The sequence below is a fragment of the Monopterus albus genome, unplaced genomic scaffold, assembly GCF_001952655.1.
Source record: "Monopterus albus unplaced genomic scaffold, M_albus_1.0 scaffold98.1, whole genome shotgun sequence".
NCBI classification, from domain to species: domain Eukaryota; kingdom Metazoa; phylum Chordata; class Actinopteri; order Synbranchiformes; family Synbranchidae; genus Monopterus; species Monopterus albus.
Window position 1 is genome coordinate 22,098 of NW_018127978.1, and position 16,287 is coordinate 38,384.

Genomic DNA, 16,287 nt, shown 5'->3' on the forward strand with positions numbered 1-16,287 from the left:
TTGTTAATCTTCTTGTTAACCAAAAACACATCACATGCGGCAGACACACTGGCCTCAGGCAGTCGAAACAAACAGGTACTGTGCTGTGGGGGAATCCAGCCTGGATGAGCTGATCACTAACACTACTTCACTGGCCTCAAGCAGTCAAAACAGGTTAGACCCACTCAGGTAAAACAGCGAGTCCCTGTAAAGGAACATTTCTGGACATGCAGTAACCTCAGGCCCTGTATTCTTGTCCACATCCTCTGGTCACAGTGCAGCAGCAGGAGGTAAAATATATCCATAGGACCAGGCCCTGTCAAAAAATTCTGCTTTTACAATGGCACCAGTGGATGTCAGGCAAGCTCATATGAATGTGCAACTCCCTATTGTTAGAAAAACAGTCTCGCGAGTGAGAGTTTGTCAGACAGTGTATACGCCGAGTTGCTTCTGCATAGAAATACTAAAACATACACCAAATTTTTTGAGCTTTGGGTCACGTCTAAGATGATAATTCACGTTTGTAACATTGTAGATAAGTCAAAAAACAAGGAAAAGTGCCCTGGGCTCTTTAATAGAAGTTGGTGAGGCCCACAGCATTGTTTTTAGCCCCTGATGAGTAAAAACATTTATTTGAAGGAGGGTGTACTTTCTTCTACCAAGACTGTATAAACTAGCATTCCCTTCAGGCTTCTTCTGCAGACACATTATGATCAACCAGCAAGTGAAAACAAAGTGCAGAAATGGGGTGGAGGTGGTGGGAGGAGGAGCCTGTTTTTCTTTTTAAAATCACTTAATATTCTGTCTATTTTATGCTGCTACACCTCTCTGTTTCATGTCTTCACTTCCTTCACTTCTCCACCTATCCTCTTGTCATCCTGCAGACTGTAAGTACATTTTCACTGATAATCCTCTTTTCATTCAGTTTCCATTCTATGCATTGCAATCACTATACTGAGGTCTTGATATGATCCAAGAGTCTTCTTAGTAATAAATTCAGCTATATCTCTGGAAAACAAGGAATGTCAGAAGACTACCCTTTCTCCACTTTTAAGGCTGTGTTACTCCAAGCAGATGAGTAAACCTGTTTATATTGTGAGGTCTTCAATAGTTTGTGTGATCTACCCCGTATCTCTTTTGAATGTTTTGAAATTGGATTAATTTCCTTACTTTCAAAAAGAGATGGGAAATTTTGAGACAGTTTCAAATGCACCATTGGGGGCAGTAAGTTTTTGTTCTATGGCCCCCCATCCTAGGTTATATATTGCTCAAAGTGCAATATATGGTAACGTTCTCAGGGGCGGGACTGGCATGGAGGGGGGGATGGGGCTCTGTCTGTGGGCCCTCTGGCTCACTCACTGTCTAAACAATAATTAAACAAAGTATATCACTTGCTCAAGGTATTTGTACCAAATCATTAAACAACTGAACCCAGATGTTGTGGAACCTGACCTGGGCCAGTATAAGTCAGGCACACACCAGCTATGATCCCCTTATCTTTAAAAAAAAAAACACCCAGTCTCTTCAGTTTCAAATAATGTGTAGGATTTTTTTGCAAAAGGTCACAACTGGCAACATCTCTGTTTCTGGTTTGTGAAGCGGAACCATTTTCAGAGCCCCTGCAGCATCTTTTAGACTCTCAACGCATCAAAAGGTAATAAACAGACACATTAACCTGTCACAAGATTACATCTTAAAAACACTAAACATTAGAACATTAACAGGCTTCATTTCGCTCCCTCTCTGAGGTGTGACAGGTGTCCCAGTGTCTCCAGCCAGTCTGGGTAGCCGTCAAACTAACAAACTGAGGGGTTCTTTCTCTCTCTTGCCTGCTTTAAGGCTACTAGGGTCATCTCCTGGTCAACTTTCTCACCTCTGCCTGTATCACCCTCATCAGCCTTATTCACAACAATACTGAGCAAGTATAACAAATACTGAATTGAAATTAAACAAAAATAAATGTTAAAATAAGATGAAGGAAAACATAATAAGTATGATGAATAAATGAGAATAAGACTAATCTAGGGTGACTGTGGTTCAGTGGGTAGAGCAGTCGTATCCCAACCAGAGGGTTGGAAGTTCGAATCACAGTGCCTGCAGTCAAAGTGCCCTTGGGCAAAACACTGAACCCCAAAGTTTCCCCTGGTGGTTAGAACTGTTGGCGCCACAGATGGCTACCTCAGTTCTGTACCAGAAACAAATTCCTTGTGTGTGTAATATACTTGGCCAAATAAAGTGATTCTATTCTAGTACCTTAACCCTCTTGGTCTCCCACAAGTTTATCATTTAAAGCCAAGTAAAACACAGCCTATGTCATAGAAACTTAACAGTGATCTGAACATAGGGTACAGCTTAAAGTAGCTACCACATTCGACATGTAATTTCTAATAGTAGCCTATGACTTTAAAATATTCATAGTAGGCTAGTAACTTATCATCTAATAATACCTTCTTTGTATATATTCGACTGCAAGTTTGATATTTATATCTCGGAATCACACGTTTCTGTCAGTCTGTGCGTCACGTTCAGAGTCCACATGCCGAGTAAGGGCTTTGTCTGCCAGATAGTAGCAAAGCTAGAACAGAGTGTGCAGGATATTCAGTAAACAGCCACAACAGCTATGTGCTGCTGGATGTTGTGACTCTGGTGTGCAACCAAGGGCAGCACACACCACAAGTCTCCTTCAATAAATTGGACTTCACTCTGTAAAACCAACAACACAAAACACCTTTGTCTCTGTCAACAGGCTGACTGTGGTATGATTCAAGTCAGCAGTAGCCTATTACTGGCTGACACATTAAAGTCGAATTAGCAGACACAAATCCACCACATTAAACTAGCTTCTGGTCAGTGTTGCTCTCCCACATATGGAGAAACACACACACAAAAGCAGATTTTTCACTTAGCTCTGCGTGTTTCTCAGAGACACAAACCCCAACAATTATTTCATTAACTCCAAAGAAACGTTAACAACTGATGTTCAAGTGTAGATGTTCACCCTTTTCTGTTTCATCTCGGCAAACTCAACTTCAGAAAATAAGACAGAACACAGGACAGAAAAGCTTCTCTCATCACGTCTGAACTGGTTCAAACCCCAACAATTATTCCGTTAACTCCAAAGAAATATTAACAACTGATGTTCAAGTGTAGATGTCCACCCTTTTTTGTTTCATCTCGGCAAACTCAATTTCAGAAAATAAGACAGAACACAGGACAGAAAAGCTTCTCTCATCACGTCTGAACCCCAGATTTTTGTTTTCTAACATTGGAGCGACGTGTCCCTGAGAAATCGACTAAATCTGCATGACACCTACATCAAATGTGTTCAGTAATTTATGTAACTAGGCTGTATTTATTAACTATATAAACAATAGCTACTTTATTAGGCTATCAAAGCAAGAATTTGAAAGAAAACTTTTCATTTAGTTTTTTTGAAAATTTATTTTAGTGCTAAATCTGCCTAGTGAGTCCACCACTACAGCAACGCAACCAAACAGACACCACTGTAGGAACACTACAATGCAACATATTGGACAGGTAAAGAAAAATGATGGATGAATCCTGGCCTTACAGTGTACAGTTGTGACCATTTTAAATCAGAATAAATAAATAATTACACAAAGAAAGAAAGAAAGAAAGAAGGTTGTTTTAAAAAAGATCTGGGTGTGATTTTATGGGCTCTTTTATGGGGCCCCCATTGAATTTGGGCCCTGGGTGATTCACAGGGGTGGATTTAGAATTTGGACAGGGTGGGGCACAAACTCTGAGCAGGATGACACATTTGAAATAGATTTAAAAGCTAATTAAATCAATAGTTCTAAGAAATGATAAGCCATACATTATTAAGAATCAGATTGCTTGCTTGTGTAAAAATAAGGCTTACGTAGTAGTTTCTTTAGCTAACTTGGCTGCAATCTATATTTACTCCCGCCAGGTAGATGACTACTGCACAGTGGTTCCCCCTTCTGTTTGTGTCATCTGCATGATGAATTCCATTACTTTACGACAATCCCCAAAGCTTTTTCACTCTCCCCTCCATGTAAAATGGAGGTCTGCAGGAGAGGTCAGTGTGAATCTGATATTGAGACCATGTAGCTTCTTCCTGACCTCTACAAACCCCCTCCTCTTCTCAACAACATTTTTAGTCATGTCTGGAAAGGACACAGTTTTATAGCCATTCTAAACAATTCTCCTCTTGTCTCAGTAGTTTTGTCTTGTGGCCACAAGCACCTTCTCCCCTTCTGAATAACTGTAAAAGCGCAGGGGCCACAGAACCCCACTGCAGCTCGGTTTCTGGTAGAACAATGCCTAGTGTTTCAGATGTAATGTTTCTCAGCAGCTGCCTTGGTTTACCACTCTCAGCTCGTTAAGTCTTCTCCAGTGTAGCTTGTACTGTCAGGGCAGTCATTGCAGAGGGATTAGGCGTGTGTGGCACTGGGGTTTCAGTGGGCCTAGCTAACTTATTGGGCTAATTATGCTAGCATTGCTAGGAGTCTGCTTCACCATTCTCGTTTTGGTGTTGAGTGTCATCTTCTAATTTTCTTATTTGAATGGGTGGGGAAAATGTACAGGTCTCAGTAGACACCTACTAGGAAGTAAAAATACAGGCCTTACTCAAACAAATAACAGAAAAATTGGGCAGTTTGATGGGAGGTTTGCTCTAGACGGCCATCATGGTCAGCAGTCACATGTGACTCCTGCTCTCAACTTCTGTAGAGAGAATAGCAATATGATAAAAAAAAAAATATGAGAAACTGCAGTGATTCATGGAGGAACAATGCATCACAGGGTGCAGTGAAATGTTTGAGGTTTTGAGGGGTTTGGAGAAGGTTTGGATAGTTTTGGAATTAGGTTGGTGGTTCATAACTTGACCTTTTACCCAGACAGTAAGGTAACAAAACCTGCATTCCAATTAAATTATTGTTTTATTTTTTTCTGTTGTCAGGTTCATTCTGATGGAGCTGAATCTCAAGTCATGAAAACTCTTCTGTTGTTTTTATTATTTTTATTATTGTTGTTGTTGTTGGTGGTGAGGTAAAGCCATGAATAAACTGTTTTAAAAATATTTTAAAAGTAAATCATATTAATTTAAAGGGCTCAGAGAAGGATGGCCTTTGCCGACCTGTTGGATGAGGTGAGATTAACTAATTACTAATAGAATTTGTTTAATCATAATCAGTAATCCTGTGACCTGATTACATACCTGTGCATGTAGACCAGCTGTGTGATGCAGATGTTAATGTGCTTTCTGTCTACCTTGTTGCCATGGTGAGGTGGGTGGGTTTGGCAGGTACCAGTGGCTCCATGTGACTCTGATCAGTTTACCTGGTTTGATAATGGCGAGTCAGAACCTGCTAAACAACTTTGTGTCAGGAACTCCTGCCCACCACTGCAGCTTGCCTGCCAATTACAGCCTCCACAACGTGTCACATTACCAGGTAACCTGCTCACTATCAGGTAACCCCTCTGATACCATCAGGTAACCTGCCTCACTGCTGGATGGATGTGACTGGTTGTTTCAGGTGGATCAGAAGCAGCTGCTGATAGCTTTCATTCCTCTGGACTCCTCAGGAAATAGACTGGACCGCTGCAAGAGGTAATTGTCCTTCCCCAACACTGAAATGTATCAGGTTTGTTTTGTATGAAGTCTCACCTTGAAGGTGGACGAGATCAGGCAGCAGCAGGAAGAGACAAAAGCCTGCAGACAGGCTATCTAGTGTGAGCAGCACCTTTACATTCCATGCTGTCCCTACAGCCAGCTCGGAGTTCCTGGTACCTGACCATGAGCCGCAGCCTATCAGCAACACCTGTCAGTCACTGGTGGAGATCACCCTGAGCCCAACCAAAAACATTCGGACACAGCTGAAAGCTCAGATGGAGCACCCCCTTCCCCTTATGTTTTTGACTTCAAGGACTGTGTCGCATCAGGGCTTCCTGCAGGGCTTGCAGCAGCCCGGTCCCTCAGTACTCTAGCATTACAGAACCACAGTCTGTCACCCCCTCAGTCAACTGTAGTGGTGAGTCTTCAACCCCTGTCCCTGAGTTTAATCAGGACCCTCCTGCATTTGACCCCAAGCTCTCACCTTTCTGGGGAACCCGGCTAGCTGTTTGTTCTGGGGGTTTAGGGAGAAAGAATCCCAAGAAAAAGGGTCACCCACAGAAAACCCCTTCTTGTTTGCACCTCTGGTTCTCAATCTTTGGACAGTGCTAATGTCCACACTGAAGTAGCTGTTCCCTGGTGTGCCAATGAGAATGTCCCCACCAAAGTTCCCATTCTTCAGTGTACCAACAAAGACATCCCCACCGAGGCTCTAGCTTTCCAGTGTGCTGATGAGAATGCTCATGTTGGGGTTTCTGCTCCTGTCCCTCAGTGGGTCAATGAGAACCCTGATGCCACCATTTTGGTTTCTGTTTCTGAGCAGAACAGCGTGCCTGCCAACACCCCAGAAACCAGCCTGATTTCTCGGAGTGTCTGAGAAAATGTCCCTGCTGTGGCAGTTGTTTCCTGGCGTGCTGACAAAAATGCATATGCTGAAGCTTATATTCCCGAATGGGTCAGGAAGGGTGCCGACACCGCTTCTTTTCCTATTCTCGAGTGGGCTGACTGGGATGCTGACGCCACCTCTGATCCTGTCCACGAGCTGGTTGATACCCCTATCATCTCTGTCCCTGAGTGGGTCAATGCCACTGGGATGCTGATGCAGCCCTTGGTCCTGTTCCTGAGGATGCTGGCACTGCTTCTGCTCCTGTTCCCTTGCAGATCAGCAAGGACAGTGACACTACCTTCGTTCCTGAGCAGGTCAGCGTGGACATCTGGTCCTGTTCCTGATTGGGTTGATGCTGCACTTGTTCAAGTTCCTCAGCAGGTCGTCACCACCTCTGATTCTGTCCCTGAGGAGGCCGACTGCCTCACAGCCTCATCTGCTCTTGCCTCCAGGTGGGTCCTCAATGACTTCCCCACATTTCCTGCACCCAGAGAGTTTGCCAATGCCACCGCATCTGTTCCTCAGTAGATCAATGAGGCTAATATCACTGCTGTTCCTGTGGGTCGGTGACGTCGATGCAACCATCCCATTGCCTGTGTCCTGGTGGGTGATGCCCTGTCTGCAGTTTTTGATTTACAGCTGACAGTCATGGGCTGCTGGGAGGAGAGTGTGTCCACAGTTTCTGACCAGAAAAACCGTTGGAAATACATAAAATTTAATGTTTGGATTCAGTGCTGCCAAATTAACATCACATTGGAAGTGAAGGCTACAGTGCACTCTGCTGCTTCGCATTCTTACCAATTCCATGTATTATTTCGTTAATTTGCCACAGTGTGCCGTGGTTTCCAGTTGGTGCAAGCAGCAGGTGTAGTTTCATGTGCTGAACTTTGAAGGAACAGTGACCAGTGGTTGGGTATTCGAGCACACTCACCTGGATCAGCTCCAGCAAGCCTAATGAATAAACGTCCTCTGACATCACTTCATCTTCCACCTGTTCAGGTATGTGGAGCCTCAGTGGCAGCTGTTAGCTGTTAACAATTCAGCTAATGTTAGCCACCTACTGACTGAAGGATGTTTGGATGGATGGACGTACGATCGTTCTGAGTTCCTCACCACCACTGTCTCTGAGGTAACAACAGGAAACCTGCTGACTGGTTATTGTGGTTAATGCTGATGTTGATGACAGTTAATGAGGTGAACAAAGTGATCTTCATTAACAGGACACTGTGTTGGCCAGCCTCATATTCACCACATTGTCTGTCTCTTTGAACCCGTCTGTCTCAGTGGGACTTGGTCTGCTCTCTGCGCCCTTTGAAACAGATGATTCAAACCATCTATATGGGCGGAGTTTTAACAGGAGCCATCATTTATGGCAGGCTATCAGACAGGTGAGACTCACCTGTTCAAACAACAAACATTCATGTCAACATTAAACATGTGATGCTCTGGTATTTACATCCATATTCTGTCCCTGCCTGTGTTACCTGTGTGATCAAACCCACTGGAATCTCTCCCTCTCTGTCTCTCAGGTTTGGGAGGCGGTCACTCCTTATTTGGTCGTACCTACAGCTGGGTGTGCTTGGCTGTAGCTCCGCCTTGTCTCCGTCATACTATGCCTACTGCATTTTTAGGTTTCTTTGTGGGGTGGCAGTGTCTGGAGTCATTCTCAACAGAATCTCACTGAGTACCTATCATCTGTGTAACTGTTTGCCTCACTGAGTACCTGTCCACCTGTATACCTGTCTGCCAGGTTCAAAATGATGTGTCCTCAGATCTTCCTACCTGTCTGTCCTCAGGTATGGAGTGGATCCCAACCAAAACAAGGGCATTAGTAGGAACGCTCTCCTCCTTCTTTTTCGTCTTTGGTCAGATGATCCTGGCGGGGCTTGCCTATTGGCTGAGAGACTGGAGGAAGCTGCAGCTGGCCGTCTGTGCTCCTCACTTTCTGTTCTTCGCCTGTAGCTGGTCAGGCTTTAAAGAGAAATGTCTTTGATATGTCTGCTCTCTGATTGGTCAGATAATTCTAAATTTTGTGCTTCTCTGATTGGTCAGGTGGTTTTCAGAATCAGCCCGCTGGTTGGTCGTGAACCATCGGTCTGATGAGGCATTAAAGAGTCTTCACCGAGTTGCTCGAATCAATGGAAAACCAGAGGTGACTGAGAAGTTAACACTGGAGGTAAACTGCCTGTCTCTGTTAGTTTTACCTGTCCCAAATATGGAGATCTGTGCAGCAGCTGAGATCAGTACCATGTCACCTGCAGGTGCTCCACTTTCACATGAGTAAGGAGATTGAGTCAAGTCAATCATCGTTCACAGCTTATGACCTGCTGAAGACCCGAAGAATGAGACGCATCTCCATCTGTCTGATCGCTGTCTGGTCAGAAAACACACCTGTGTTCTTTATTCTACTTATGTTCATCAAGTTTATTTATTTGTCCAAAGGAATAACACATTGATAACAGTTGCATATCTACCTGCCCACCTCTCTGACTACCTGTCTGCAGGTTCTCCACCAGTTTTACATACTATGGTTTGTCAATGGACCTGCAGAAGTTTGGAGTGAGTCACCTGATCACTATCAATGCTACGTGCTAGCTGACAACTTTTTGTACACCTTATCCACTTCATACCTGAGGGTCTGAGAGCTGTGATTAGAAAAGTTGCCATGATTTACCTTTGTATCTGCCCACCTGTCATGTTAAAAATACATTGCTTTAAACTTTTCTCCCCCTACTGGCCAGTTCACCCTCTGTTGGTTGCTGTTTCTTCCAGGTGAGTATCTACCTGATGCAAACCATCTTTGGAGCCATAAACTTTCCTGCCAGACTTATGGCACTGGCCATGATGAATTACCTAGGGAGGAGGGTCTCTCAGGCCACCTGTCTTCTCCTGGCAGCCCTCGTCATCTCCACCAACATTTTCATCCCCACAGGTAACTAGTACACAAAAAATACACAAATAATACACACTTACATCATAACACAGGCATTGTTTCTATATTTGTGAGGACCTCCTTTGTGGTGTGTAACTCTAACACATAAACCAAGTTTAACCCCAACTTGACCCTGAACCTGATGCTGACCCAAAAACCAGGTGTAACTCTCAGGTCCCATCCAAAGGATACATCTTCACTGCGGTAGAGTTGTTTAAAAGTTAGACCCTTCCCCCACCTCACTCACAGATATGCAGATCATCAGGACCACACTGGCGTGTCTTGGTAAAGGTTTCACTTCAGGCTCCTTCATCACCGCCTACCTGTACACCGGAGAGCTCTACCCCACCGTCATCAGGTGAGAGTGACATTTCAAATCTTGACAGCAGATAAACAGGTAAACAAGGTATGTCAGCAGAAAATCGATCAATTAATAGATCATGTGATGTGTGTGTGTGTGTGCTTCCAGGCAGACAGGAATGGGCTTTGTCTCCACCATGGCGAGAGTCGGCAGCATGGTGGCCCCGACTGTCCTGATGCTGGACGAGGTGATATCACTGATATGAACTTTAACAATCATCAATGTAAACACAGTGGCACACTCGAAGAAGTGGTTTAGTGAAAGGTGACAAAAATATATAAATGCAAATCAGTTCCCCATTTTACTTAAATTGTGATTTATCAAAGTTCTTACAGCCTGAATCTGATCTGTGAAATAAAAATAAACAGTAAATTAAACCTTCATATCAACAATGTTTACATGATCCAGCAGTAACACTGGGATCAGGTCCTTCTTTGTTAAACTTTATAATTCATTATAAATGTAACACACTGTTTCTTGGTTACATTTCCACTATCATTTGTTTTATCACTTTAGAAAAAAAGCTGGTAGAAAGCTTCACACAAGAGCTGTTGCAGGATTCAGTGTAATTAATATTTATAATGCCACCTACTACATTTCCCAGGTACTTCCTGCTCTGCCCGGTTTGGTATATGCAGGGACAGCAGTGTTAGCTGGCTGCTTTGCCTGCTTCCTGCCAGAGACGATGAACGTCCCACTGCCCGACACCATCGAGCATGTGGAGAAAAAGTGGTAAGCTAATGGTTAGCCTCTATAGCTGCATTAGGATCATAAAAAATATGAAGTTGATGTCATGCTGTATTGAATTTTGGTAAATGCACCATGAGTGGAGGATTAGTCATCATAGATGTAAACACTACACAATATATACCTATCAGTTAATTTAAACAATATTTGCTATCCCATACCGCTACAGACAGTAGCAGAGAGGGATATGTGACAATACACTTAGCTCAAGAGACAAGACAATATTTTAACACTATTTTTAAGAAATCTTCAATGATTGTTTCACTAAAAGTAACAAAATGCACAATACTGCAGGTGCATTTTGAAATGTTTTAACTAGTCATTTTATAACAAATGTCACTTCTACTTTCTGAGTGTGATTTATCATATGTAGTAAAACACAGCACTGTAAAAGGCTTTGCCACATTTCTCATTTTTACAAGATACTTTCATGTTAAAACATTACATTATAAAGAGATGCCGGCTGGAGTGTACCTCCTGAGCTGGTCGCTATGTGGAAAGTTGGCATCATGAAAAAGGGAAATGCAGCATATGGGATAGTGTAGCACATACCTTTATCACAGTTGGTATGTGTGTTGATGAGAGAGAAGCTGGTGCAGGGTGCTCTAGCTGCTGCTGTGCACGATGCTCATTAACAGCCGTACCATCCTTCAACACAATGACCAGCTCATGAGCCACGATACCCTGCACATGTTGCAGCATTACTGGCAGCAAGTAAAGTTAGTCTATGTGCTGCTATCACTCACTAAAAGCAGGGCCAGTCTTGTGTCAAAGTGTACGCCTTGTTAAAGACTCTGGTTCATCTAAGGTCCCACTCAGTGATAGTAGTCAGGATAATGTTGGGTCAGGGGAAACATCTCGATGGGAAAATGCAAGAACTGATATGATACTTTTCTAGAGTGTGGACTATAATATTACACGGTTCATCAAGCCACAAATTTGAATCGGTATTTCACTGAAACTATCGTTATTATGAGAAAATACAGTATATTGTTATAAAGTAGAAAAAATGTTTTAACTCATAAAAGTCTCTTGTTATAACAAAATACTGAGCAAATATTTTTTTCGCAGGGTGGCAGGAATACGCTTCCATACAAAGCAGAGACCAGAATGATGCTAATTTTAAAAAACTGTTCGACAGTTGCTCTGCTTGTTGTGTTTATTTGCTACCTGATTAATAAATGAATGTCAATAACAGACTGTTTTACAGGTTCAGAAGAAGTCCCACCCACAGACAGAAAGAGGACCTGTCTGTAAATGGGGTGGTGCCCTCGGATTATGCCAGTGAGCATCACTGTGGTGTGGTCTTTGTGGAAGGTGTGGATTTAAAGGAACAGAAGGAAACAGCACTCTGAACAAGCAGAGGCCATAGAGTAGTGGAGAGGGAGGGTTTTTCCCAGTTTGTGCCTGTTTAAAGTTATTCTTCAATGAATTTTACTGAATGTGGTTCAAATGATTTAGTCTGTTTCTAACTCATTTGTAAATCCTATATTACCCACAAGCACCAGCTGCCATTGTCAAGTAGAAGACAGAGGCATGACTGAGAACAAACCATGTGGTTACTAACCAAAGATTTCATGGAAATATTAACTATTTGATTTAACCAGTAATATATCACAGAGCTGAGAGAGTGTGATTTTTTTCATTAATGTTTTACTGCACCTGCTTCATTACACAGTGTATCTGCAATTACAGCTAGCTACACTCCTACTTACATTTTTGTACAACAGATGCCCTTAAAACTTTAACTGCATAGGCACATCAGTGTGTCCTGTTATGTCACTGAAACAATAACAGAATAAAAATATTGTTGTCATGGCAACATTTCCAAAATCTCAAACCTACTGGGAGAAGGTTTGTCCTCAGGCTTATTTAATGTAAACAAAATAACCTGTATGTCAAATTCATCCATCTTTCATCCAGTCTGTGATTTTTATCATTCAATTCTTTTATCTTGTATGTGTAGCTGTGGGCCCCAGACTCCTCCCTACGAGCCTTTGTGTTCTTGGACAAACCCAGTGTTTTGGAAAGCTCTAAGCTTTTTAACAGGAAACTCTGTCTGAATCTTGAGCCCATTTAGGAAAGTGCTTAACATACCAGAAATCTCTGTATGTGCTCCCATGTTTGGACTGTAACAGTATCTCTTATAATATAAGCATAATATCAGTTAATACAGGAAACATGGATAGACTAGAACCACCAACTTGACATGAGCAAAAAGCACACAAAAAAGTTTTGTTTGTGTGGACAATTACTGCAGTAGAATGTTTTTACCAGCAGAGGTCACTGTAGGACCTTGTGTGCAACTTTTAATTGTAGTTGACTGTTGCTGTTCACCAAAAGCAATTACAGTGGTTAACTTGTTTACAATGAATGTACTGTCTGCTGGTTTATTGTGCTACTTTTCAGTACGCCACTCCATATTTTGCACTTCGGACCATTTTTGTGAGTTTGCTACATTTTAATGTTAAAAACCATAGAAGTTTAAAACCCATGATCCTGTTCAGAGCTCCGGTTAATAACATTTATGATGGGTGTTTCAGATTTATGGTAGCTCACGTGTGCAAATGTTCAAGAACTGACAGTAGTTAATAGCACTGGTAGCGAAGACGTGGTGGAGGGCCCTGTTGTACCCGGTACTTTTTATCATACTGACTCTGAGAGACGAGGCAGTCCAAGTAACTACAAAACAGTGCTGATTTATTCCATGAACACAGGTAAAAATTAACATTACATGTTCAGGCATCTTGCACCTCCAAACTGCTCGCAGGCAGATGTAAGATGAAAGACCCTGAACCCACCAGGCCTATACATTATATTCCTTTGGTTGGGTCAGGGCTCACGTTATGGCGACAGAATTGGATCATGGCCGTGGCCCATATTGACGCGCCCAGATTGGCGTATATGACATGGTATTGTGGGGATTCCACATTTCCACATTTCCACATTCCACTGACGCCTTCCAACTTCCACATTGAACGCATGGTGGTGCTGTACCCTGTGGCAATGTGCTGGGCGTGCTGCGTTTAAAAGGAAGTGGGCGTTCCAGCGCTGGCGCGGGCCATTCTGGATTTGGAGCTGGAAGAAGAAGCACGTGTGTCAGGCTGAGGGGCGGCAGCTGGCTGAAATGGAGCGGCAGCACGCGGACAATTTGTGTGGCCTCTGTTTTCGAAGCTTATCCAAATTGAAGCAGCACCTAAGAGTGTCCCACACCATTCCAAATGCGCAGGAGTTTCTGCAATTTTGCTTACAGCCCCATAAAGACATGTGTGCAACTGTCCAGATATCAGGCTGTGACCTAGTTCCACTTGAAGTATGAAACAAAGCAATTAAGCCATGTTAAGGTAAGAATAGTTTCCCACCGACCCACAAATCAATTTCAGACATTACTGTTATTTGTCTTCCTCTTAATGGAGTTTGTAATAAAATTATAAACTCATGTAACAGAGGTTTGTGGGAGAATCTTCCAGTGAATATTATGGCTTTGATGGCTAAAGTTTATTTTGGGTGTGAAAAAGGATATTTTCTGTCAGTGCAAGTAAGGTAGGTAGGTTTGACTTTATTGATCCCACAATGGGCAAATTCCTGTGTTCCAGCAATAGAGAGCAGCAACAAAACATCGTAAGAACAAACACCACACACATACACTATCTTGAGAAACAGATTCCAAAGTACCTAAAACCAAACAGAATAAGAAATTAAGATACCTAAAATCTTTAAAATCAACATATGGATGATTTTTTATTCAGATTTTAATATCACAACACAAAACAAGTTGTGTGTTGTCGCCCATTTATGAATTTGTGTCACACAGCCAGTTCCAGTGCTGGTTCTGGTCCCACGCTGATGTGCATTAGTTGTGGAGTCCTCACCACGTTGTAAATTTCAGAATGATCGTCTCCAATTCATTGGGAATGTAACATCCAATACCTACAAACCAGATCCATACAATGTGTTGTAACTTGATTTACAATAAAATGACAAGAAATCAACTTTATTAGTGGACTTACCAACATCAGGTACTTTGATCTTGCAATCTGCAGTCTTGACCTCCAGCTTCCAGTATGTGTGGTCGTCATTGTTTCCAGCCACACCATTCACACTCTGCAGGAATGGGCCATAGTTCGGATCCTCTGTGTAGGTGAAACTGCAGAAACAAATATGTTTCTTTGAACTGGGCAATAGCTGCGAACACAGCAAGAACTCATGGATGCATTTAGCTGATTGTCACCAAGGCCTAGTTTGTCAAACATGGCTTAGCTACTTATGCAGAAATATTTTTATCAAGTTAGTGTGTGTTGAAATAAGAACAAAGCTGAACGTGATCTTGACGATAAGAGTTTCTCAGTCGTACTTTCTGTAGTCATTTGCATCTCAATAGTCTGTGAACAAGCCACTGTTGCTTTGAAGAGAATTTAAAAAATCTGGGCTATCTGGACAATCAGATCAAAATAACTCAGCTACAGTATGCACATACAAATTGAGATGAACATAGCATTTTCAGGTTTTCAGACCTGCAGAGGAAATGTGTATGTGAACATGTATTTAGTGAAAAGCAACACGAGTTGAATCCCTATGGCAAAGTAGCAGGTTTATCAAAATGTAAGGAAAGGATACAAATAAAATATATTTAAAAAAACAGTTTTCAAGATGTAGACTCACTGTCAGGTGGCAATTAATGTTATGATCTTACTTAAAGTTTGCATTGGAGTTCATTAGTCTTTTCATTGCACCCAAGAGGATCCCTCTGTAAGCCACCTGAGTGATGTAGGACTGCGGAGGGGCGTCTGTCACGGCGTTCTTCACCGTGATATTCAAGGGGAATAGTGCTAAATGATGACAAAAAACATCAGTGAAAACAACTAGTGAAAATCATTCTCGATATTCAGTAACAGATTATTGTTATCTCAAGTGGTTGTTATTAAGCGTGGCAGCTTTATTTATATAGCACATTTCATACACAGCTGAATGATTCCTAAGGCGCCGAGAGCCCTGCTGGGTTTAGGTTTTTTCAGCCCCTTACCACTGAGTGATTTATAAACTAGAACTTTAAAATCTGTCCTAAAACTGATCTATTTAACAGCTGCCTGAAATAACAATTTATAAATCATTCCAAAATTTACTTTGAGTCAGAGTCCCAGGAAGTAGCAGCAGCAGCACAGCTACAGAGAGAACAGATATCATCTTCTTCATGGCCAGTGTTCAGTTTACCTAGGTGGTGATACTACACCTGATCAACACAGCTACACTTTACCTGCTGGACAGGTGAGCGACAGATGCGTACTTAAAACCATCAGGGACCAATCAGACTGCCTCCTCATTTGTTCACACCTCTTACCACACCCCTGTGAGAATATAGAGGAAGTAAAACACCAGTAAATTTTCCATAAGTCAAAAACAATGATCATGTTTTTTGTCTTGGGCGTCGTTTTCACAGGAAGAGAACAGTCTGACACACTTCATCAAGGAACGGCCGTACCTCGGTTATTTGCACAATGGTTTGTTCTTAGGTGCTGGTTGTTTTTCAGCACCGGGAATGCTGTGTAACTGGAAAACTGACAGTCTGTACCAGAGATAAACCATCGGGTCTGGCACCTGTCTTGACTGTCAGGTCATGGCTCAGTCTAATCAGTGGTGTGGCGTATGTGTACTTTACTTGAGTACTTTCATTTAATAATTGATACTTTTTCCACTCATTTCAGATGAAAACATTGTGCATTTTACTTTAAATACACAGATTTGGCAGCTGTACTAGCTACTGTCCACCAGGCCTGAAGCTGAAG

The 16,287-nt window shown here is 42.4% G+C and overlaps 1 protein-coding gene across 2 annotated transcripts; it reads left to right on the forward strand.

Moving 5' to 3' along the window:
* The first annotated feature begins 813 nt into the window (after nt 1–813).
* Nucleotides 814–12,811, forward strand: oatx (organic anion transporter X). Of its 2 annotated transcripts, XM_020609223.1 has the most exons (16): nt 814–866; nt 5,074–5,113; nt 5,253–5,417; nt 5,502–5,575; nt 7,464–7,593; nt 7,749–7,852; nt 7,994–8,148; nt 8,261–8,429; nt 8,517–8,640; nt 8,726–8,841; nt 8,969–9,023; nt 9,237–9,396; nt 9,646–9,754; nt 9,866–9,944; nt 10,362–10,489; nt 11,715–12,811. In XM_020609223.1, exons 2-16 carry the CDS (start codon nt 5,087–5,089, stop codon nt 11,857–11,859), a joined length of 1,740 nt encoding a protein of 579 aa, XP_020464879.1. In that variant the 5' UTR covers nt 814–866; nt 5,074–5,086; the 3' UTR covers nt 11,860–12,811. The 2 variants fall into 2 exon arrangements, with proteins under 2 accessions (XP_020464879.1, XP_020464880.1); XM_020609224.1 differs by lacking the exons at nt 814–866; nt 5,074–5,113; nt 5,253–5,417; nt 5,502–5,575 and adding an exon at nt 5,583–6,916.
* The last annotated feature ends 3,476 nt before the right edge of the window (nt 12,812–16,287 follow it).

Excerpts from the sequence above, each read along its gene's own strand:
- oatx (XM_020609223.1), top strand. The coding sequence starts at position 5,087 with ATGGCCTTTGCCGACCTGTTGGATGAG. Across the intron at positions 7,594-7,748 it reads TCACCACCACTGTCTCTGAG|TGGGACTTGGTCTGCTCTCT; the intron begins GTAACAACAGGA and ends CGTCTGTCTCAG. Across the intron at positions 9,945-10,361 it reads CTGTCCTGATGCTGGACGAG|GTACTTCCTGCTCTGCCCGG; the intron begins GTGATATCACTG and ends TACATTTCCCAG.